The sequence below is a fragment of the Quercus robur genome, chromosome 11, assembly GCF_932294415.1.
Source record: "Quercus robur chromosome 11, dhQueRobu3.1, whole genome shotgun sequence".
NCBI classification, from domain to species: Eukaryota; Viridiplantae; Streptophyta; class Magnoliopsida; order Fagales; family Fagaceae; genus Quercus; species Quercus robur.
In genome coordinates, this window is record NC_065544.1 from 56,483,884 (window position 1) to 56,508,863 (window position 24,980).

Sequence of the window (24,980 nt, forward strand, 5' to 3'; positions counted from 1 at the left end):
TCATTTTTTTGGTTTTGGGGGTATTTTGGTCATTTTTAGGTTTTGGAGGTATTTTGGTCATTTTTTAGGTTTTGAGGGGTATTTTGATAATTTTTAGGTTTCAAGGGTATTTTGGTCATTTTTTGAGTTTTGTGGGGTATTTTGGTTATTTTTTGGGTTTCAGTTGGTATTTTGGTCATTTTAGTGGTTTTAAGCATATTTGGTGATTTTAGAGATATCAGGGGTATTTTGGTCATTTTAGAGATTTCATGGGTATTTTGGGATAATTTTAGAGATTTTTGGGATAATTTTGGAAGTCCAAGGGTATATTGGTAATTTTGGAAGTTTAGGGGTATTTGCATTATTTTAGGTATTTATGGGTATTTTGGAGGTCAAGAGGGTATTCAAGTAGTTTAAAGAAGAGAAGACCTAAAAAAAAAAATTGCACTTGTTAATTTGTTTGCCTACTTCTTATAAGGCTCCCATCTTAACAAAAGACTATTTTATTATTGATTTTGAATTGTAAAAACCAATTTAATTTTGGAATAGGCCTATTGTTTTTAATCTATGTATTTATGTTATCATTTTTAAAACTTCTATATATATATATATATATATATATAATATTATAATTTTTTTTTTGTTTGGTTGTGTAGTTCGACCAATGACACACTGGTTAAATCAGTGACTCAGTTATCCGCTTCACAGGATCAATGTCCAGATCAAGGCTATGTTTGGTTTGTGTAAAAGCATTTCCGGAAAATATTCCATTTTCCGGAAAATAGCATGTCCAGATCAAGGCTATGTTTGGTTTGTGTAAAAGCATTTCCGGAAAATATTCCATTTTCCGGAAATGCTATTTTCCGGAAAATATTCCATTTTCCGGAAATGCTATTTTCCGGAAAATATTCCATTTTCTGGAAATGCAATTTCTCGGAAAGGAAAATGTTTTCATGTGTTTGGTTGCATTTCAAAATATTTTTTGAAAAATATTTTTTGGTGTTTGGAAAAGAAATTGGAAAAGAAGAAGGAAGAGGCAAAACCCAGAAAAACCCGGACAAAACCCAGAAGAACATGGTGTGATCTCGCGATCGACGGAGCGATCTCACGATCGACGGTGCGATCTCGCGAAGCATCGATCGCAATCGGCGCAAACGGTGCTTCGCGAGATCGCGATCGACGGCGCGATCTCGCGAAGCGTCGATCGCAATCAGCGCGAACGGTGCTTTGCGCGAGCTCTCTTTGCGCGATCTCGCGTTCTTTCTCTCTCTCGTTCTCCCTTTGCGCGAGCTCTCTTTGCGCGTCCCCAATTCCGGAAATCATTTGAAGTGAAAATAGGAACGGAAATGAATTTCCGTGGTCAACGCTACTATTTTACGGTCAACCGAAAATGATTTCCGGAAAATTCAATTTTCCAAACCAACCAAACAGCCTATTTTACGGAAAATGATTTCCTGAAACCATTTTCACCTAACAAACACACCCCAAGTTTAATAACTATGGTTATCCTTTAGGACAAATTTGATATATATATTTTTTTGGTTTTGGTTTTGTTTTGAGATTCTTATAGTATAACTTACTGTTAATGCAATTAAAAAAGAAGAAGAAAAAGAAGCAGAAAAGGAAATAGAGTAGAACCGGGCGGTTGAAGAGAAAGCCGGTAATGAGCGGGTCAAAGCCCTAAGAAAGAAGAGCAGTTTAGGAGGAGGCAGGAGTAGGAGGGGGCGATGTGTAGAGTTAAGATTGGTGATTGATTTGTTAAAGGAAGGAAGAGCCTGAGCTACTACATCTACATTACATTACATTACATTTACGAATTCTCTCTCTCATTTCTAAATTTCTTATTATTTGCTACTACATACACCAAACCAAGGCGTGCCCGCTTGCCTCGCAGCTATCCTACAATTCTTTCTTTCTTTCTTTCTTTCTTTCAGATTCTGATTCTTATTATAGACATCGTAGTAGAGGTAACACTCCTCCTTCTTCTACTAGAGTTTACATAAGTATTTGATTTAATTGCACTCATACATTCGCATTACCTTATTTTTATTTGTAGATTTATAATTTTTGATTCACCTCCGCCTGCTTTTGCTTCGTCTTCGTCTTCGTCTTTGGAACATACATAAATAAATATTCAAAATTTCCTCATCTCTTTACTTTCTTCACTCTCTCTCTCACTCTCTCTCTCTCTCTCTCAGCTGGTAATATGCTATGCTACCTTCTTTATTTCACTCCTAATAATTAATTCTATTACTGGACATTCTTCATCACTATCTACAATCAACTGCTTTTAGGGTTTTTATTAATTTCATTTTATGTTTCGATTATGCATCCAAAGTCTTTCTCTCTCCTTTAATTAATTAATTAATTATATTTAGAAAAGGAAAAACAAAATCTTTGTTTTGGTGGAATAAGAAATGGATAGTGGAGCGGGAGGAGGAGGCAATTCCCTACCATCGGGACCAGATGGTGTGAAGAGAAAAGTGTGTTATTTCTACGACCCTGAGGTGGGGAATTACTATTATGGCCAGGGTCATCCTATGAAGCCTCATCGTATCAGAATGACCCATGCTCTTCTTGCCCACTATGGTTTGCTTCAGAACATGCAGGTTCTCAAGCCCTTTCCTGCCAGGGATCGTGATCTCTGCCGCTTTCATGCCGATGATTATGTTTCTTTCCTTCGGAGTATTACTCCTGAAACCCAGCAGGATCAGCTCCGCCAACTCAAGCGCTTCAATGTTGGGGAAGATTGCCCCGTTTTCGATGGTCTCTACTCCTTCTGTCAAACTTATGCTGGTGGTTCCGTTGGTGGTGCTGTCAAGTTAAGTCATGGTCATTGTGATATTGCTATCAACTGGGCCGGTGGCTTGCATCATGCTAAGAAGTGTGAGGCTTCTGGTTTTTGTTATGTCAATGATATTGTCCTTGCTATTTTGGAGCTTCTTAAACAGCACGAGGTTTGTCCGTTCTTCTCTTCATCCTCCTCTTCTATCAAAACTTTGCTTGAAAATTTCTCAATTGTGATGCTGCCATAAATGCTATGTTTAATTTAACAATATTCCCATTTATATGGGTTTACACACAAAAGGTGAATTTATATCATATGAACTTGGGCAATGGAACCTTCAATTTCTTAATGGCTCAAGTCCAAATGGATGTCAGGAATCCAATTCTACCCAGTTTGTTAGAATGGAATTTCTTTTAGAAACTTTAAACTTCCTTATGTATATATGATCTAGATAACTAATAAGCTGCAAAAAACGTCACAACCCCTCACCAGTCACCAACATCCTTTTTCCATTTCGCTTATTTAAAAAATTCCATTTCCTTTTACTTTTCAGAACTATAGGAATAAGTCTTCTTCATGGAGGAGAGTGGGAGTAGCCTGACAGCTCATTTGCGCCTAACCAGATAATCTTTGCTTGATATAAATTGAGATGGAGAAATGGATAAAAAGTTTTGATTTACAGCCGTACCTTTTATAATTATTGAGGCTTCTTTCACTTATCCAAAAAAAAAAAGAAAAAAAAAAAAAAAAGAGGAACTAAGGAGGCTTATTTGGATCATCTTAATAAACTACTGAAAGAATGATAATTTTCACAATTTTAAAGCATACAACCTATCTGTGTGTTGTTTTGTTCAAATTTTGCTAATGGCTATCTAGCCTTTATAGATTTTAAACATTAGTGGTGACTGTAACCATGGGTAGAATAGTGTCCTGCTAATCATTTTTTTTTTTTCCATGGTCATTATACAAAATTATATGCATTTACATGGTCCCAGATATAATATAATGGTGAAAAGGAACTTATCAGATTTAGAATATCTAGGTCAGGTCTGGGCAGATATACACAGTGGCCCTGCCTTGAAGGTGATATAGCACAAGGGGGAGCAAAGCAGAATCAGATTTAGAATCTCTAGGTCAGGTCTGGGCGGTGATGGGATAATTGAATTTTGAGGAATTAGGGTTTGGTTTTGGAGAGGGCTGGAAAATAATAAGGAATGTAGGTTTTGAACAGGAAAAGGGATAATAGAATTTGGGGTTGAACAAAAGGAGAAAAACCAAAATTTGGGTTGCTGTTCCAGTGCTAAGTGCTAACGGGTCTGTTTGGGGTTATTTAGGACTAGGCATCACACCTAGGGTTTCCTTGGCATCACAGCTTGGAGAAGGTTGCATCACACAAACCTCAAGACAGCTTCATAGCTTCTCTAAAGTCTAAAAGTTTATTATTCTCCTCCAATAGAAAGCATTACAACCCTTTAAATAGAAGTTCAATACATATTCCTAGTTGAAATTGGATTTTATTTAAATTTCTAATAAGACTTGGACTTGGACTCCTTAGGCATTATTACTAAGCCCAAACTAATTAATTAAACTCAAATAAAACTAAAATAAGACTTGTGAACAGAAAGTGTTTGTTTTTTATATTCAATAAAGTAATTATACTTACTTAGCACAGCCCATCCCAAATAACATAAAATTACAAATTACCCCTGACACTTAAAACTAATTAAAAGTCTTAGGACACCTTTTATATGTCTTCAATGGCTGCTACCATGGTCCTCCATCAGAAGAGGTCCCTTGTCATAAAAAATGGGAGTAGGATTGTTGAGTCGATTTCTCCAACAATCTTTATTATCTTTAGAGCTTAGGTATTATATAAGGTCTAATGATTGAAGATTGGATTTATGTTTCAGATTCATGTTGAACTGATTGCAAAAATGTGGTATAGTCAAGGCAAAAGGACTCTATCTTGTATGACCATCATGCATTTTATGAACGTAGCTGACTCTTGAACCTGAACGACTTATGTAGCAATGTTTTAAAAATTGCTATTATTGCCTTACCTAATTCCTTTTGTAATTTGCAATATTTTTCTTATCTATGAATGCAGCGTGTTTTATATGTGGATATTGATATTCACCATGGAGATGGTGTGGAGGAGGCATTTTACACAACTGATAGGGTCATGACCGTTTCATTCCACAAATTTGGAGATTATTTTCCTGGTACAGGTGACATACGTGACTTTGGATATGGAAAGGGGAAATACTACTCCCTTAATGTTCCACTTGATGACGGGATTGATGATGAGAGCTATCATTTCTTGTTCAAACCAATCATTGGTAAGGTGATGGAAATTTTTAGGCCTGGTGCTGTAGTTCTACAGTGTGGTGCTGACTCTTTGTCTGGAGATAGATTAGGATGCTTCAATCTCTCAATCAAAGGTCATGCAGAGTGTGTAAGATTTATGAGATCATTCAATGTGCCACTGTTGCTTCTGGGTGGTGGTGGTTATACCATTCGGAATGTTGCTCGCTGCTGGTGCTATGAGGTATGGTTATTGCTTGTGATATTGATTGATTAGGATATTATAAGCTTTTCAACTGTAACATCATTAATTTTTTTTTCCATGAGTGGGAATCCATAACGAGTCGTGGAGAATCTTAACTTGCAATGTGTGAGAAAACCTGCACCAGGTTTTTTCATTGTTATGAAATGTATTTGTGTCATAAATTGATTGGGTGCTGGAAGGGATCAAAACACAAAAGGGTACTCATGGTGATCGAGGTTTTGTTTGAATCATTAAAGGTCTATTAAGTTTTTAAGGCATCTGTCAAAAAAAAATTATTTTTGGAGGAGTTAAAAATTTCAAGATACCATTTATTTCCGTTCTTATTTATCTTCCCATAAACAGTTAATCACTAATTTTCTAGATGTTCAAATTATAGCTACATAATTGCAAGAGAGGATATGATGGTTTAGGGTTCAGATTAGTTCAGCAGATTCTTATCATCTTTTGCATTTACTCAGATTCTTATTACCTTTTATTTTTCTTTGCTCTTGATACAAAACATTATGATTATGATTATTATTATTTTTTCTTGTTTCTAGTAATTTTTCTGTTGACCTCTCTTAACTAATCACATTTATGTTAATATGTTTCATGTAAGGCAGACAGGGGTTGCACTTGGAGTTGAAGTTGATGACAAGATGCCACAGCATGAGTATTATGAGTATTTTGGTCCAGATTATACCCTTCATGTTGCCCCAAGTAACATGGAAAATAAAAATTCACGGCAATTGTTGGATGAAATACGGGCTAAACTTCTTGATTATCTCTCAAAGCTTCAGCATGCTCCCAGTGTCCAATTTCAGGAAAGGCCTCCTGATTCTGAACTTCCAGAGGTACATTTTCTAAGCAGTTTATTTTGTCAGACATGTCATTTTTTACTCCATCTTCTATATCTCATTGGATTTAATAATAATTGCTCCATATTCTTTTTCTTATTGTTTTTAATAATCATTGGAGTGTGATCACTTTTTTATGATATTTGAGAATATACTCTATGTTCATCATTGTGAACATGAAGTTTCTTTTATTCAATAAAATTCATTATTACTTGTCAAAAAAAGAAGTAACAATACAAATTTCTTTTGGCCGACCCTAAACTAATCTATTGAGGATCCATAACCAACCCCAAATTTTGAGACTAAGGCTTTGTTTGTTGTTGTTATTGTTGTATGATAATCTATAAGTTCCTATAGATATCTTTATTCTTCTTTTTGATTGCTGATCAATTGCTGGGTGTGAGTTGTAAATTTGAAAAGTTTTAGATTGTTTGTGCTACAATTGCGAAATAAAGTAGCTGTAGAAACCAAGTGAAAACCTTCTATCACTAATTCTTTTTGAAGTGTTTGTAAGAGAGAGAGAGAGAGAGAGAGAGACAGTCTACATGGCTAATAAAAATATGAATGGGGATAAGTCTCTTGGCCCAAATGGCTATTCTATGATGGTTCTTCTAATGGTGTTGGAAGGTGGTTAAAGTGGATGTGATGCAATTCTAAGAAGAGATTCATATGTCAAGTATGTTTGAGAAGAGCCGTAATGCTTCATTTGTTACACTTATTCTAAAAACACAAAGGGAGGGCTAGCAATATCAGAGACTTTGGACCCGTTAGTGTGGTGGGGAGTTTTTATAAAATATTGGCAAGAATGCTAGCCCATAGACTAAGAGGCATAGTGAGTAATCTACTATCAAATTCACAAAATGCTTTTGTGAAAGGCAGATATTAGACTCAGTCTTAATTGCAAATGAAGTATTGGACACAAAGTTTCGTAGTAAGATCCCAAGGGTCATTTCTAAGTTGAACATCACGAAGGCTTATGATCATGTTAGTTGGAGTAGTTACCTTTATTTTCTAGAGTGATATGGGTTTGGGAAGAAATGGAGGACTTGGGTGAACATGTGCATTACTTCAGTAATATTTTCGATTCTCATCAATGGTAGCCCTACAGGTCTTGGAAAGTTGGTGTGGTTATTGCACTCTTTCTATTTTTCATTAATCAGTGCAGCATTAAGGACATGTATTAGTGGCAAAGGGGAAGACTTGCATTGGATAAATCTGAGGAAGAGGAATATTTGCGTTGTTAATTGTTGTTGTGCAAAAGTAGTTGGGAATTTTTGGATCATCTGTTTATTCACTGCACATATGCATACAGTTTATGGACTTCTGTATCTTGTATGCTTGTTTTGTGTTTCTTGGGTGCTGCCCTGACATGTGTTGGAGTTGTTGGAGAGTTGGACAGGGGGTTTTGGTCTCCATCGGTCTGCAGTTATTTGGGGGGGCCATTCCATTGCATCTTATGTGGACTCTTAGGGGAGAGTAAAGCCAAACCTTGAGGGGGGACATTCTCTTCTAGAGCTAAAATGGTTTTTCTTGCCTTCCTTATATTATTGGATGTTGCAATGAGTGCATTGAGCGGCTTATCATTTGAGGGAAAAAGGTAGAGGAAGACCAAAAATCATATTAATATGATTTTAGATGGAGTAGAATGGAGGAAAAGATTACATATTGCCAACCCTAACTAATTTGTCAAGGATCCATCTCCGACCCCAAATTTTTGTGACAAAGTCTTTGTTTATTGTTTTTGTTGTACCTTTTGCTAATTTTTATGGTCTTCCCAGGTACACTACCTGTGTACATGGGGATCTTGTTGTATCTTTGACTCTTTGTTATTACTTTAATATAAATTTTCATTAACTATAAAAAAAAAGGGATTTAGAATTCTATTTGGGAGTTGGCTCTCAATTCTTTTAATTTGTTAATGATGTTTAGGCAGATGAAGATGAAGATGAAGATGACGATGATAGAGATGGGACATGGGAAGTAGATTTTGACAAGTTACCAAGTAGAGTAAAGAGAGAAATGGTTGAACCGGAACTCAAAGATCTGGTATGTTTTCTACTCATTTTGTATCTTGTATGAATGATCAGTCAGAATTTTATAGTTGTTTTGCTTAATATTTTCAAATTTGTTTTGTTTAATATTTTCATATTTTTGATAAAGTACCACTTGTCCCAAAAGTTTAAGTTCTTTAGGAAACGAAGAATTTAATAATTTAACCAGTATTCTAACACTTCTCATCACATGTGAGTCCATACTCCCCCTTAATAAGTAGGGCCAAACAAGTGAGATTTTTATTTTTTAAATGGGAGGTAGAGTAGAGACATGGTTTGTTGATGAGGACAAGGAAGAGCTCAAGGAAAAAGAAGATTAAATATACCAAGATTCAAGAATTGTGGTCTAGTTTTGATGTCGGACCCTTTTAGCACCTTTGATAGGTCATTTTAATTATTAGTATTGAGTCTTTTAGGTTGAGAAGCTGCTGGATCAGTTTTAATTAAGTTTTATTAGAATAAGGGCAATTTGGTCATTTCTAGATATCTGGAATGGGCAGTCATTGGCCGTACCAAAGGCCCATGAGTTTTATTTTTATGTTTACGTATTATTTATGAAGCACGGGTGCGTTTTGGGACTCGGGTGCAGGTGCGGGACTCAGCAATTTTTGAAAAAGGTGGGTGCGGGTGCGGCGTGACTCAACGATTAAAAAATTATTAAAAATATTTTTATTTATATTTTTAATATATTGCTAAGCATACTTTTTCATATTATACAAACATATACCAAATTTAAGAGCAATAGTAGATAATAACTAAAACATGATGTTCACAAATTAAATACAACCCACAAGATTGAAACTAAAACATTCCATGATATTCAAAAATTAGAATACAACTCACAAGTTTGAAACTAAAACAAAATAAAAAATAATCAACAAGACAATCAAATACCAGTATCATCATCATCAAGATCAATAGCTTCACTTCGAACTTCACTTTCACTAGTAGTAACACTAGTGCTAGCATTCCTAATAACCATGGCCTCCAACTCTGGCTCATCAAGTGTAAGGGTTGCATTCTCAAGAATTCCAGCTTCTCCATGTATGTCGCTCTCATTCCAAGAGTCTCTTGCAATCTCTCACATCTTTGTTGCTGTATTTACGTACTCCTCATTGTACCTTGACAAGAGTCGAAGATTAGAATGCATATATACCATATCTTCAGCGCGTGCAAGAGCCATTTTGTTTCTTTTTAAGGAATTAATGAATTTGTATGTGCTCCATTTCCTCTCAGCACATGAAGATGAACAAGGTTGTCCAAGAAGTTTAAAGGCAAGGGATTGAAGAGTTGGAAATGCGGAGCCATGGTATTGCCACCAAACCAAAGGGAGTAAGTCCCACCTATCTGTCAAGGCATTTGGTGAAGGAAACCTCCCTCCTGAAAATGCAGCAAACTCAAACTTTACCACCTTTAATTCATTCTCATCTTCAAAGTATTGATCCAAACACTTGCTCCTTTCCATAGAAATTTCATGATCTCAATGTGGAGAGATGCGTTTTGGATTCTCCGAAAACTATTCAATGGAGTAATACCTAGTTAAAGATTAAAAAACAAATATAGATGAAACGTGTGTTTTACTAGAAAGGGGAACTAAGGAATATAGAAAATAAATGTACTTACTTAGGATTTAAGGAATGAGCCAAGTAATGTAGTGGTGTACAATTTTTAGTCCATCGATCAATGAGTATATCATACACCACACTCCAAAATGAGCTATACTCATCATCTTCCAAGCCTTCGTGCCGATATATTGCTGCCTTCACCTTCTCTATCTTTGAATCCCACATCTCATACACAAGATGAAGACAAGGCTTATCTGTGTCGGCTACTTGTAGCATATCATAAATAGGTGCTATGAATTCAAGGATATAATTAACTTTATCCCACCAAAGATCACTTAGAATCATATCTTTCACCTTTTGAGCTTTTTCAACATCATCCTCCCTATAAGAAGCCCATTGCTCGCTAATAGTCATGACTTGAAGGCATCTTTTTATCAATTTCAGCCTTTTCAGCATTACAACAATCGAAGCAAATCTAGTATCAACAACTTGGAGCCGTTTTAATGGACAAAATTCATTAAACATTGCCAACCTCATTGAATGGTTCATAATAAAAACACGTATGAAGGATGCATCATCAGCAATACGTGTAATCCAACTACATTCCTCATAGTAACTTCATTCTTTTCAATGTTTTTTGCTGCACAAATATTCTTCAAAGCTAGATTGAGAGTGTGGACAACACAGGGTGTCCAAAATATTTTAGGATACTCATCTTCAATAAGAGCTCCAGCAGACTTCATCACATTAGCATTATCAGTGATGACTTGGACAACTTCTTCATGTCCAATCTCTTTTATAGCATCCTTCAACACCCCAGCAATATAATGTTTGTCTTTGAACTCATCTGACCCATCAATTGCCTTTATAAACACTAGACCTCCATCTGATACAACCATAATATTAATAAGAGGCCTCCTTTGTGGATCTGACCATCCATCAGAAACTATGCTTACACCATTTTCAAGCCAAAAGTCCTTAATTGGTTTCAAGAGTCTTTCAACATGAGTTCTTTCTTTTTGCAAAAGTGTTGTTCTCAAGGCATTGTATTCAGGAGGAACATAACCTGGGATGCTATGGGTAGCAGCATATGCATAGGAATTACAATAATATGGGTTCCTTGCAAAGTTAAATGGAAGCCCACCAGTGTAAAACATCCTAGCAATTCTACTATCCAATTCATATCTAGCATTATTCTGGAATGCTTTCTCAATAGGAGAAATCCCCGTCACCTTCCTCCTCTTACCATCAACTGGATTTGTACTATCACTCCCTTCCTATCTCTGATATGGGGAAATAGGTATAGGCCCATGGCCTGGGAGAGGTGGGGGTAAGGGAATTTGACTTCTTTGTTCTCTCTCTAACTTATCATTCTCAACTTGATCATGCATTCGTTACATTTCTAGCTTATGGCTCGGTGTCACATTAGGGCATGCTTTAATACCTTTATTAACAATTTTTAATAAATGAGCCTTAACCCTAGAATAGGATCCCAAATAAACTACACCACAATAGTTGCACTTAAAGTATGTGTTTCCACCTTTTTTAACGGTAGCACCGGGTGGTTATTCTACTTTAGTCACATATTGCCAAAGAGGACATTCAACATTTGACACTTCTTGAGATGAAGTTTCTATGCTAGTAACTTCATCCATTGCAAATTTAATATATTCAATTTAACCTACAAATAATAACTATTAAGTATTAACTAAATAAATTAATAATAAATCAAACCCAAGTTCACAGATTCACAAAACAGATTTACAATGTTTTTGAGGAGGAATTAGAGGTGACTAATCAGGTAGTACAATTTTATAAAACTTTGTACAAGGAGACTGAGGGGTGGAGGCCTTTTGTGGAGGGTTTGAAATTTGATCGTATTGGGGATGTGGAAAGGGTTTGGCTTGAAAGGAAGTTTGAGAGGGAGGAGATTCTTCAAGTTGTTCGTGATTTGGAAGGGGACAAAGCTCCAGGTCCGGATGGGTTTACTATGGCATTTTATCATCATTGTTGGAGAGTAGTAGAGAAAGACGTCTTAGCAGTCTTCGATGAGTTTTTTCAACATTGTAAGTTTGAAAAATCCCTTAATGCTACCTTCATTGCATTAATTCCTAAAAAGAATGATGCTTCTAATATTAGAGATTTCTGACCTATTAGCTTGGTGGGGAGCGTGTATAAAATCTTGTCTAAGGTTTTGGTAAATCAATTGAGAGTGGTTTTGGATCAGTTGATTTCTGAGAGTCAGAATAGCTTTGTGGGTGGGAGACAAATTCTTGACTCGGTTCTTATTGCGAATGAGTGTGTGGATAGCCGAGGGAAGAGTAGGGTTCCTGGAGTCATTTGTAAACTTGATATTGAGAAAGCCTACGATTATGTGAATTGGGAGGCTTTGGTGAATTTGTTGCATAGAATGGGCTTTGGAGTGAAGTGGTGTAAGTGGATCCGTACTTGTATATCCACAGTTCAGTTCTCTGTTTTGATTAATGAGTCTCCAGCTGATTTCTTTGATAGTTCAAGAGGTTTAAGACAAGGGGATCCGTTATTTCCTATGCTGTTTTTGATTATGAAGGAGGTGTTTAGTAGGATGTTGAGAAGAGTGGAGGGAGCTGGCTTGATATGTGGTTTTAAAGTTGAAGGTAGGAGAGGTGGTGGGGAATGTGTTACACATCTATTGTTTGCAGACGATACTATCCTATTTTGTGACGCGGATGTGGAGCAAATCCTTCATATTCGGTTGTTGTTACTTAGTTTGCAGGCGGTAACAGGTTTGAAGGTCAATGTGCATAAGAGTGAAATGGTTCCAATAGGGGAGGTTGAGGATGTGCATGCCCTGGCTGAAATTTTGGGCTGCAAAGTTGGAAAGTTGCCTATGTCTTATCTTGGCATGCCTTTGGGGGCTTCACATTATTCCCCTTCAATTTGGAATCCTATTTTGGAAAATTTTGAGCGGAGATTAGCCGGGTGGAAGAAGCTGTATTTGTCTAAGGGGGGTCAATTGATGTTACTCAAGAGTATACTATCTAGTCTTCCTACCTATTTTCTATCGTTATTCACAATTCCTACTCATGTGGCTAATAGAATTGAAAAATTGCAAAGGGATTTTCTTTGGGGTGATAGCAAAACTCATTTGGTAGGATGGGATAAGGTTTGTGCACCTACAGCCAATGGTGGTTTGGGGGATAAGGAAACTTACTACTTTCAATAGGGCCTTATTGGGGAAATGGTTGTGGCGGTTTGGGAAGGAAGAGGATCGGTTATGGAGGAGGGTGGTAGTTTCAAAATATGGGGAAGAATGGGAGGGTTGGACCTCAAAACTGGGTAGGGGAGTTCATGGGTGTGGTTTGTGGAGAGGTATTCACATGGGATGGGAGGATTTTAGCAAAAATTGTCAATTTGTTGTTGGGTTGGGGAATAGAGTGAGGTTTTGGCAGGATGGGTGGTGTGAGGGTCAACCTTTTCACTTGACTTTCCCAAGGTTGTATGGTATTGCCATTGATAAGGAGGTATCTGTTGAAGCTTCTTTGTCAAGGCAGGGGGCGGAGGATAGAAGAATTTGGGATGTTCGTTTTATTCGAAAATTTAATGATTGGGAGATGGATGAAGGGTTGCATTTTTTTCGTATTTTGGGAACTATTACTCCTCCAATGGATGTGGGAGATCGGATGAGATAGAAGTTGAAGCTTAATAGGGATTTTGATATTCGGTCATATTATAACAAATTAAGAAATTCTCCTTCAATTGTCTTTCCTTGGAAAGCTATATGGAAAGTAAAGGCCCCTAGGCGAGTTTCCTTTTTTGTTTGGTGTGTAGCTTGGAATAAGATCCTAACGGGTGATAATCTAAGATTGAGGAGATTGGTTTTTGTGGATTGGTGCATTATGTGTCGACATTGTGGAGAGACGGTAGATCACTTATTTCTTTATTGTGAGATGGTTTATCAGTTATGGAGCTTTGTCTTTATAACTTTTGGCCTGTCTTGGGTTGTTTCTAGTTCAATCCCAGATTTGCTTTTTGGCTGGTGGAATTGGTTGGGGAAGCACTCGTCTCAGATATGGAATTTAGTTCCGTTGTGCATCTTTTGGTGTATTTGGAAGGAACGGAATCGGCAGACTTTTGAGGATTTGGTTAATTCCGGTGATCAGATGCTTGCTTCTTTTAGTGGGATTCTTTTTGATTAGTCTCGGGCTTGGGGACTCACGACTAGTGATTCTCTCCCTTCTTTCATTAGCTCTCTTTCTCTTTGTAATTAATCTGTGGATTGGTTTTCTTTTTTGTTTTTTCTTTGTTTCCTTCTTGTATTTTCTGGGTTTGCTCTTTGTTCTTCATACATAGAGTAGCCTTTCATATATATATCATTCTTACTTATCAAAAAAAAAAAAAAAAACCTAAGATTGAAAACTAAGATTCACAAATCAGTATCACAGATTCACAAATCACAAATCACAAATCATTGAAATCAAAGATCAAACTAAGATTGAAAGCTACTTGAGTTAAGAATGCGTGAGAGAGAGCTGAAGAAAGAATGAGCTGAAGTGAGTCAAGTGACTGACTCGACACTGGCTGAGTGTCTCACAGCGAGCAGAGATAGAGGCAGAGAGCACAGAGAGAGTGAGAGACGAGTGACGGAGTGAGAGAGAGGCAGAGAGCTAAAGTTAGGTGTGTTTGTGTGAAGTGAGATGAAGTAGGGTTTAATATTTGGCTCAAACGGTGCATTTTGCACCTTTTTTTTTTGAATTTCGGCCTGAATCGGCTGTTTCGACAGTTTCGGCCGATACGGCCCGATTTAGTGTGAATCGGCTTGAGTTGGAGTTGCGTCGGCGCGAGTCGGCAAAAAAAAAAAAAAAAACCACGTGGCATGACGCGGCCCGATGCGCGGGCAGCGGCGTCCCTCGCGCATCGCTGTGTCGGACGCAGGTGCGGCATCTCTGGTGTCACGTCCGTGCTTCACAGCATATTATTAAGTCTTTTATTTAATTATTATTAGTATTCCTATTCATTTTAGGAATAGGTTATTTAGAGTTCAAGTTCTACTAGGAAAAGGATAACTATAGCTTCTATATAAAGGCTTTTTTGTGGTCATGTTATGGCAGAATATTTTGATTAATAAATATCAGCTGCTTATTTTTAAGCTTTGTTTTTGTGATGCAAACTTCTCCGAGGTGTGATGCCAAGGAACCTTAGGTGTGATACTTAGGAAGACCTAGGTGTGATTGCCTAGTGTTTTATCTATGTTATTTTCTGTTTATCCCATTTCAGCCCCCAAACAGCCGTCAACATTCATACTTTTCTAACCTAAACTCTTAAACAATAATCCTTATTCAAGAATTCATCAAGAAACCTAGTATAGTGCTGAACTTCTTAACGGTCCTGCTTCATTTGTAGTTTACACCACTTTCATTGATAACATGATAAATTACCACTTGTCCCAAAAGTTTAAGCTGTTAAGAAAGGGTTATTAAATCATGTTACTATTATTTTATTATTTTAATATTTGTGAATTGTAAATATTTTTTCAATGTGGATCCTAGTATTGCTTTATCTATAAAGTTAAAGAGAAAATTGTATAGGGTTGCAGTAAGGCCAATTATGCTATTTGGTTTCGAATGTTGGCAATCAAGGAAGAAAAAAAAAATGATGTCAATGAAGTGAGTGTGGTGGAGCTGAAAATGTGGGGTTTATCATTGAGTTGAAGCACATCTTCATCTTATCTTTGTTTGAGTGGATAACTAATTTGAGTGGTCTTCCCATATTTTTTTGTTGGATTTTTTTTAGATTTATGTAGTTTTGTTTAATGCTTTGGTACACTCCCTGTGTGCCTGGGTAACTGTTTTCTTTTGCTGTACCTCTGTTTTATTTTCAATAAAGTTTCCATTTACTGATGAAAGAAAAGTTATTTGTGAGAAAGTAGTGATAGCACCAATTGAGCATAAAAAGAGGAAGAGTCGTTTTAATGGTTTGAACATGTGCAACGTAGGCCAGTGGATGCGCCAATGTGAAAAAATGGAAGGAGCAGCGAAGGCTAAAGGGAGGCCAAATATGACATAGGGAAATAGGGAAATGGTTCTAGATAGGGCCAAGTGGCATAAGATGATCCAACTCCTAGATAGGGCCAAGTGGCATAAGAAGATCCAACTCCAATTAGTTGGGTGTAAGGCTGAGTTGAGTTTATTTGAATATGGGCATGAGCTTTTTGCCATGCTAGATTTGTTCTGTTTCATCATTGAGAATTTATGACTTATTAGTTAATCATTATCATTTTAAACTATCATTTTAATAATGGATTGTGCCTTGAAAATTGATCCACCTAGTTCAGAAAGTCTGTTTTATCAGCATAGGGGGGAAGCCAACTTATACTTGATTTGTATATGATATAATATGCAGCCAAAAGCCTGAATCACTGATCCAGTTGAAAGTTGGGCTCCGAACTAATGTATAAGCAGGAGAAAAACCCGGATGCTCCAAATTGTATGCATGGAGGAATGAATATGGTCTCTTTATTGTTATTTTCTTCCCCAAGTATCCCTGTTTTAATTTGATATGGCAGAACAGCCTTTAGATACTCCTTTTCCAAGTTCTGGTTGCTTCTGTTTGTGTTTACATTCATCATTGTCTGCCTCACAATAGCATGATCGCCCTTAGCTACTTCCTCATAATGTTTCCTATCCCATGCTATGAAGTTGAATATACTTTCTGCCATTGTTTTTAATAAATGTTAAATGGTATGGTTGTGGGATTAATGACATGTAATTGTGTACATCAAACTTATATGTTGTTTTGCCACAACAATTTCTAATGGTGGCTTGCTTATCTCCCAGGATGGCCAAAAAGCAAATGCAGAGAATGCCAGAGGCTTCAATACAGCAGCAGAAGAGACTATATGTGCAAAGGTGAAGTTTAATCACATAAGAGCTTGCATAAATTAGTCATTGGATGCCTGCTAACGGATTTTTTTAATTATTGATAATTGCAGGCTTTAGATGTGGATTCTTTTTCAGTTGATGAGCCTAGTGTGAAAGTTGAACAAGAGAATGTGAATAAGCCAGTTGATTAGATGTACCTTAAGTCGCATTCACAAAGGCAGCTGATCAGATGTACCTTAAGTTGCATTCACAAAAATCACACTAATTGTTTGTTGATCTTTGTCTAGGTTCATGTATCTGTGCAGTCGCATATCTTCAATTGTATTTCGTATTTATTGGTATTCTGTCACATACTAAAACTACATGTAGTATTGATGGATCTAAAGCAGCTCTCTCTCTCTTCTTTCCTGGTTGAAACCTTTAAATTTTCTACTTCTAAGATAAGTTGTTCAAGTCTTGAGAGTAGAGTTTCAATGTCAGTTGAGTGCAATCCTTTATTGTTGATTAACAGGTGCATATGATGAGTACTGCAACTGGGTTTGGCATGAGAATTGAGATATCTCCACCTAAGTTAGCTGGCACTGTCTATAATAAAAGACTAGGACTATTGGCTATATTTGCTGCCACCATGTGATATATGTGGTGCTTTGGTCCCTTTGTTTTCGGAATTTTGTAAATTCACAATTGTATTGCAAGTTATGCAAGCAAAGGCCTACAAGAAAACCATGATAGCTCGTTAAAGGGGAAACCATATTTGGAATGAGCTCTTTTCCGGTAGTTGATACAAGCTACTTTGGCTTTATAATCATCTCAAATCTCAATACCCTTCGAAGAGTCCTAACCAAAATCTCTCTATTAATTTCCGTCCATGGATTGTATATGGTACTTGCCCAGGTTAGTCTCTCAGCTATTGAAGAAAAAGCTCTTCACCTGAATATATTATACAACCAAAATGGTCGGAGAGTCCCAACCTTTAATGATTCTGGAGATTCAACATAATGTGCAATAACCTTTTTGACCATATCTGATTAGGCAAGAACCGGGCATGTGCCTTTGTGAGCTGGACTGAGCCTGGGAATGGATAGCCAAGAATCATATGATATCTAGTTGTCAGGTATTCTTGTTTATCTTTGCAAATATTACGCTAGACATACTCATCTTCCTCAATTAGTGACTCTGTTTCTAATGTGGAATAATAGCTGAGGGATTCTCTGGTTGCTTGAGCTCTGCAACCACCACAATAAAGGTCAGCAAACATGAAACAGATACAAAAAATTATTCATCGTTTTTTTTTTTTTTTATATATAAAAAAATTGGCAGTGTGAAGATCGAGTCAAAATTTGATAACCAAACCTGCAAGTTAGATTGATACATTCAGCATCTAAGAGGCCAACTGGGTGCCCTCTGCAATCTTCAACATGCTCTTTAACAACTGGAACTTGACTCATTCCATACTTGTTCATAGAAATTTGAGCAGAAAGAAGATCCATGCTGGGTGTAGCAGTCCATGGGACTCGACATATTTCCCCATCCAAAGAACACATTTCAGATACTGAAAGCACCTGTAACGGAAGTAACAAGCTAGTCAATCTCACATGGTGTCATGGTGCAAAGATAAATTTACTCATTTATAGTTGAGAAACTCAAGACACATTTTGGATCAGCATTATAAATTTGCAATTAAGCGGGTTTTCAATTTTATGTCGATAGTGCCTTTGATTTATTGTGCATTATAGGTTTACACAAAAACTCGTAATTTTCAGATATTGCCCAAGTATTTTCAGAAGTACCATGCTAGATTCATTCATTTTTAATTATGGCTACCTTTTTCAACTTTCTGATTGTTTTGGAATTGGACTTCAATCTAAAACTAAAAGTCATGATAAATTGTTACCATTTTCCCTTCTCTTTCCTCTCCTGATTAGTTTTGAGTTCATATAACTAATGTTTACCCTGTTTCTCACTCTACATATAACTAATCGAAAATTTTATTTCCCCTCAACTTGATTTCTGTAAGGCTCAATGCCTCGAAAAATTTTAAAGTAGTGGGACAAGTGACATTTACCTTTGGTCTTTCACTTCTTTCTTTAAAATTTTTGCTGAACACTTCAATTTCTCCAAGTGTCAGTAAACCAATCAAAATATTACTCTCGTCAACAATCATTGCGCAGGACTGCTTCTCTGCAAGCATGAGAGTCACTGTATCTTTAAGTGAAGTGCTCATAAAGACAGTGACATATCTTGTTCTCATGGCTTCCGAAACGGAAATTCCCATTTCTAACTCCTTAGCTTCAATATCAGAACCATTTACACAAAGCGAACTTTCAATTTCACAAAGATCACTAATATAAGATGCTTTTGTAGTGAGTTGTTTTGTATTAGAACTATCTAGCTTGAGTTTTTTAATCTCCTTGACGTCTCTTCTCCTTGTCTGTCCAGAAGTAACCCATGAAGATAATCCTACAGCTCCAAGTAGAGGTAGAACTATCCGATAGTCCTGTGTCAATTCAAAAAGCAATAGAACTGCAGTGAGAGGTACCTGACACACCCCTGCAAGAGTAGCAGCCATTCCAACCTGCAAATAGTTCCCCATGGATCAGCTAGATAATGATATATTCTAATAACAATAAAAGGTAGAAAAAGTCTAATTTTAGTCCCAAAAATGCTACATCTTTTGTAGACAGAAATTATATTAAAATGAGGTCCATAAACCAGTTTTGAGCCAACAACCTATGTTAACACTTAGCCCTATCGAAATCCATGCTTTAACATAAATCCTAATTCAAGATGCCTTATCCCGTATGTTGCTCATGTCAGCAATATATTATGCATGCAAAATTTACAGCTGATTTTCAAGGAAAAACTTCTTAAAAGGGGAAAATAACATGCATAAAATCTTGCTTATAAGTTATCCATATATACCTAAAGAACAGGAAATAAACAGCATTTTCTTTTAAAGCTTCCAAAGTAGATGGTCTGGGGCATGTTTTTATTAATCACAATTGAAAATGGACAGTCATGAATGTTGAATTTTTAAATTGCATTTGAGATTCTCCACCATTCTTACCTGCTTCTTTTGTTGGCTAAAATAACAAAAACAAAAGAAAAAAGAAAAATAGCTACTTCCAGAAGCAAAGTAGGTTTGTGTACTGGATGATCATGGAAAAATTGTATCCTGTAGAACACTTCAAATATATGCCAGAACTCAAAATATCATAGGTAGACTAATATCTTCCTCAGATGAAAATGACATAGAGCAGTACCAGTCCATATGCTTGTGGTGATGCCACTTCCAAGATGGAGGGAGGAATCATAGAATTGGACTGAGCAACTGCCAAACTGATGAATTTCCCATATGCCATTCCTGTTGCAGCACCAATAAAGAGGGATGGCGCATAGTAGCCTCCTACTAATCCAGAGGCCCGGCACAAAGAGGTTGCTACTATCTTGACTGCTACCAACTGAACCAATATATCAGCTGACAAACCTTTCACAAACGGACGAGATTCCAACAAAATGTCAACATTCTGAAAGCCCCAGTAAAGGATTTCTGGATATGCCAAGGCTATCAACCCAACGGTTATGCCACCCATTACAGGGAACAGGGCTTTTGGTATGCCAAAGGAATTGTGAATATTGTCAACAATTACCAACATGTATGACGTGCACCTAGATAAGGCCAATGAAACTAAGCCGCATAGGATACCCAGCAACAAATAAAGTGGGAGCTCTGAAAGACAATTAAAATAGCTTTTATAATAAACATCTTACTGTTCAGATAAATACTTGATAGCACCTGTAGAAACACTGAGGCCGTATTTTTGGAAAAATATCCATGTAATAGAATGAATGAATGTAGTTCTCCTAACAACATTGAACATGAAGATGGCACTTGGTATATGCAATTCAAAACTTAACCTCTGACTAACTAATGGATTAAAGAGTGGAAACGATATTCAGTAGAGAAAATCATGCTTATCATTGAAGCATGGACTAAAATGATTAAAGCAATACCAATTCCTTTAAGCAAGTATTTAAAAATCAATTGATGCCAGTAAGGTGAAGAAGGAAGTGACTCCAATGGGCTAATGGCAGAAGATGTGGTGATGGCCATAGCAGTAGTTGCTGTGGCAATGATGGTAATGATGGTGTACTAACAGTTGCAATAGTCTTAGCTGTAGAGGATATACAAAATCAATGGTGGTAGTGGTTGTGGGGGGACGTGATTCATAACATTTGGAATTTGGTTGGCTTCAACCTTCACCCAAGACTTTCTCATCAATGGACTACTAACATATGGGAAGGACTGGGATTTTTTATGTATTCATTATCTCTATGATGTTTATGGACATGCAAAGAGAAACACTATTCTTCATTTGGTTCTAAAAATTTAAGGAACTTCACTGAAGAAGACAAGAATCAATTCGATCAGTCATCCCAAATGAAGTCCAAGTGAAACGAGAGAGAGAGAGAGAGAGAGTCATAGAAAATGCATTTTATGTACAATATTCATAATGCAAAACAACACCCTTATTTGTTTCTTTAGAGCAGAGCTTAATATACAGTTTGATTTAAGTATTCGTCAATTCACTTATTGTCTACTTTAAATTAGATCATGTCAGAGCAAGGATAAAATCCAGGCACAGACAACCTGAGTTGTTCACTTCCGAAACTAGCCCGGCATGCCTATATACTCTAAACAGAAACACATATTTGACATATTAGGACTAAGAATATTAAGGTGGGTCGACATTTTATTTCTGAAATATTTTACTGTGACAAGTGGGGATCAGCTAGGTGAAATCTTAACTAAAAGAAACTGCCTGTTTTTCTATTCGTCATAGACTGGGCAAAAGCTGAACAGGTGAGATATGCATGCACCAACTAAAAGTTGTAGGATTTTACTCATCTGTTGGAAACTATATAAATGTTTACGGACATATGTATATATGTTTAAGACTAAAATAGAATTTTGGATATTGCTATTTCCTTTTCCTCATCTCCTCTCAGTTCTTCATTTGACTTGTTAAAACCCTGGTATAGAACATCTGATCCCCAAATAGAAGCTGAAACTTAGGTAGAACATCTGGTCCCCATTAGATGTATTGAGGTACTTATACTAATTTCAAAGAGAGGAAGGAGGCTGGTAATGACGCACGTGCAGGCACACCCTCTTTGTCATGCTGGCAAAGGCAGATGTGGAATGAAAGAATTTTCCAATATTAAAGTGACCAAAATAAAAATAGGAATTGATGCCTGCTACAGCAAAGACGTGGCAGACAGTACATTTAGTAACTTAAGTGTGTGCTTCTGTGTGTTGTGTTCAACACAGCATTTATATATTACCACTGGGTGAGCGGAAGTCATATTCTGGGACCTTAAATGCCGGTTCAGAACCAAGACCAACTTCTGAAACTACAGAAGCAATCACAGCGCTAAGTATAACCATGGAAGTGGTATTTGTAAGTGATACAGAAGGCTCTTTTGGTGATGGCCACAACACTGACTCTACAGCAAAAAAACAACCAGCGAAAGCAGCATTGAACCCTGTGTAAGCAAAAATGAAGTTCAGTAACCCAAATTAGATAATGATAAATCGGTAGCATGAGAACATTGCTTGCTACATAGTTGGTCAATCAATATATCATCAGTACGTTAATGATCATAAAATAAAACAAAAAAAAGCAAATCACGAGACATAGAAAAGATCTTTCTTGTTCCAACAATGCTACATACACAATAAATTTCACAGCAATTGAGGTGTGGCAAATTGTGATTGGTATAACATCACTTTTACTGGGATAATGAGTAACATCACTTTTATTATATGCCAATTACAACCTACAACCTCGGCAGTTATGAAAAATGTTGTGTGATTAAACTTATTGTTCTTGATCTCTTAGATGTACAGAATGTTAGCAAATGGTATTATATGGTAATTTTAGGAATCACACTACCAAACAATTTCTTTCTATTTGGCAATTAAATGCAGATTTTCATGCATAGGAATTTGCAAAAAGACATAGGTCTTGTGATACCAAAGTAGAATTCAGAGTAGATAAAAAATTTTAAGAAAGTTTTTAATAATGACGTATACTGTGTAAAAAAAAAAAAAAAAAAGAGGAGAAATGACTAACCAGAAGAGATTCCAGCGGCTGATCCGGCAGCAACAAGGGAGAGGTTTCTGTGGGGATATTTGTCGAACAAAGTGGCAACACCCTTGGCAATGGAAGTGCCTATCTCAACACTAGGACCTTCAGGGCCCAAGGAATTGCCAGTGCCGAGAGTGGCACAAGCAGAGAGGGTCTTTATGAAAGGTCGGAAGGCAGCCTTAAGATGATTGGATAGGGAAGATGAAGATGAAGATGGAGAGTGTTGGTGTTGGTCCAGAAGAGAAGGAGCATGCTCAGTAGTAGTTTGAAGCAGAGTCAATAAGGTAACAATGAAGCCACCAGAAGCAGGGACCAAAATGACTTGCTTCCATATGAGTTGAATGGGTTCTTCTCTCAACCAGGACGCACCTCGTGAGGGAATCCCATCCCAGCAAAACTCACGTATCTCATGAACCTTCAATTAATTAATTAATTAATTAATCTAGTACAGTACAGTAGTAGTAAATTAAAAAAAAGAATGAAGAAGAAAAGAATGAAGTTAGTGTGAGCTACATACAGTGTTATTGAAGAGAACGACAGCGATGCCGGTAAGAAGACCAACCAAGCATGAGGAGATTATTGTTGCCGAATTATTAGTTTCTTTCACAGGAGTTGTAGTTGTTTCTGGTTCGTCGTTATCCTTGTCATCTGATTCGGATTCGGATTCGGATTCGGACCGTCCAGTTTGAGGAGGCGGCAGAGCATAAGGATTAAGATTAGGAAACCCAAACCCAAACCCAGACCCTGTCCTCCTCCTCCTCCCCCTGGATTTGGTACAGCTGAATAATAATAGTAATGAGTTTTTGTGTGAAATTTTGTAAGCACCTGGAAATGGAAGCAACTCATAATATCTCTGATTCAAATTCAGGAAGCGCGTTGGCGTTGGCGTTGGCGTTGCACTTTGCACATTCCAAACTCCCCATTGCATTATCTTCTTCTACTCTCTTATTTATTAACACCTCTCTCTCTCTCTCTCTCTCTCTCTCTCTCCCTCATCAGTCATCTCTTCTCTTCTCTCTCTCTCTCTCTCTATATATATAATACACACTTATTTAGCCCTTAATTTATTAATTCTCAATAATATTAATGGATTCATACAGACAGACCACTGTACTACACTACTGGCAAGTTGGAACCAAAAACTAACAGCCTTGTAACTAAAAACTAACGACCATATCCATATCTTAGTCAAAAAAAAAAAAAAAACTAGGTTACTGTTAAGTTACGTGGTCCGACCCCACTCACGGAGGCTTGCATGCTTATATTATTATAATAATTATAATTATTTTACATTATCAATCACGATTCTCAAATAGAGGAGGAATTATTGTTTTAGATATTTCTACGACTCACGGTGTTCTCATATAAATGTGGATGAAAAAATCTTTTCCCACTCCTTATTAAATAATCCTGTACACGTTGCCAATGTGGCATTGCCACATGTTTTCCTCCATAAATATTAAGCCACGTCACTATCTTCATAACCAAAAAGCCATTAACAAATACAATACAAATTCATTGTTTCCCCTTTCCATACTAAGGTTTTCATACCCAGACCGTTCATCGAACTGTAAAAAGAAGAGATCTAAGATTTTTAAGGACGAACCGAGGTCGAACTGGGGTCTAACTGTGATGACGTCATAATTAATTAAAGCCTAAATATAGATATTAAATTTATAGAACTAGCAAAATTGACTAATATATCTATATATGTGAGGGAAATTTAATGATTTTTAAGCATATATTTAATAGTTAAATAAGAAAGTTAATAAAATAAAATAATAACCATGAAAACATTAAAATTTATGATTAATTTTTGAAGTAAAGTTGAATATCTTTGAAGAATTTTAATTATAATTTTTTTTTTATTCCTTGTAAGATATGGATAATTTAATTAAGTAGAATAAAATTGCTACTTGATTATCATAGAAAAACAACACTAGTTGAGAATGAGAAACCTCTAAGTCCTTAAGTAGAGCTAGTAACCAAACAACTTTACACACAGTCACTGCCATGGCCCTATACTCTACCTCTGCAGATGACCTAGATACAATGGACTACTTCTTAGACTTCCATGAGATCAAAGAATCTCCCAAGAAAATGCAGTAACTAGTAGTGGACCTTCTGGTATCCACACAAATTTCCCAATTTGAGTTTGTGAAGGCCTTTAGGTGAAGATT

General features: G+C 36.7%; 2 protein-coding genes across 4 annotated transcripts; one reads left to right on the forward strand and one right to left on the reverse strand.

Annotated features, from left to right (window-relative positions):
- The first annotated feature begins 1,669 nt into the window (after positions 1-1,669).
- Positions 1,670-17,156, forward strand: LOC126707514 (histone deacetylase 19). 3 transcript variants are annotated; one of them, XM_050407205.1, is made up of 7 exons: positions 1,670-1,946; positions 2,363-2,936; positions 4,875-5,315; positions 5,939-6,169; positions 8,102-8,218; positions 16,604-16,675; positions 16,759-17,156. In XM_050407205.1, the coding sequence occupies exons 2-7, from the start codon at positions 2,397-2,399 to the stop codon at positions 16,837-16,839; spliced, it is 1,482 nt and encodes a 493-aa protein (XP_050263162.1). In that variant the 5' UTR covers positions 1,670-1,946; positions 2,363-2,396; the 3' UTR covers positions 16,840-17,156. The 3 variants fall into 3 exon arrangements, with proteins under 3 accessions (XP_050263162.1, XP_050263163.1, XP_050263161.1); XM_050407206.1 differs by having other exon boundaries at positions 2,395-2,936; XM_050407204.1 differs by having other exon boundaries at positions 1,671-1,946; positions 2,358-2,936.
- Positions 17,157-17,481: 325 nt separating this feature from the next.
- LOC126707513 (chloride channel protein CLC-e) lies at positions 17,482-23,771 on the reverse strand. Its single transcript, XM_050407203.1, has 7 exons — positions 23,318-23,771; positions 22,786-23,215; positions 21,995-22,195; positions 19,912-20,378; positions 18,714-19,223; positions 18,002-18,210; positions 17,482-17,874 (listed from the first exon to the last, which is right to left on the reverse strand). Exons 1-7 carry the CDS (start codon positions 23,726-23,728, stop codon positions 17,793-17,795), a joined length of 2,310 nt encoding a protein of 769 aa, XP_050263160.1. The 5' UTR covers positions 23,729-23,771; the 3' UTR covers positions 17,482-17,792.
- Positions 23,772-24,980: the final 1,209 nt, after the last annotated feature.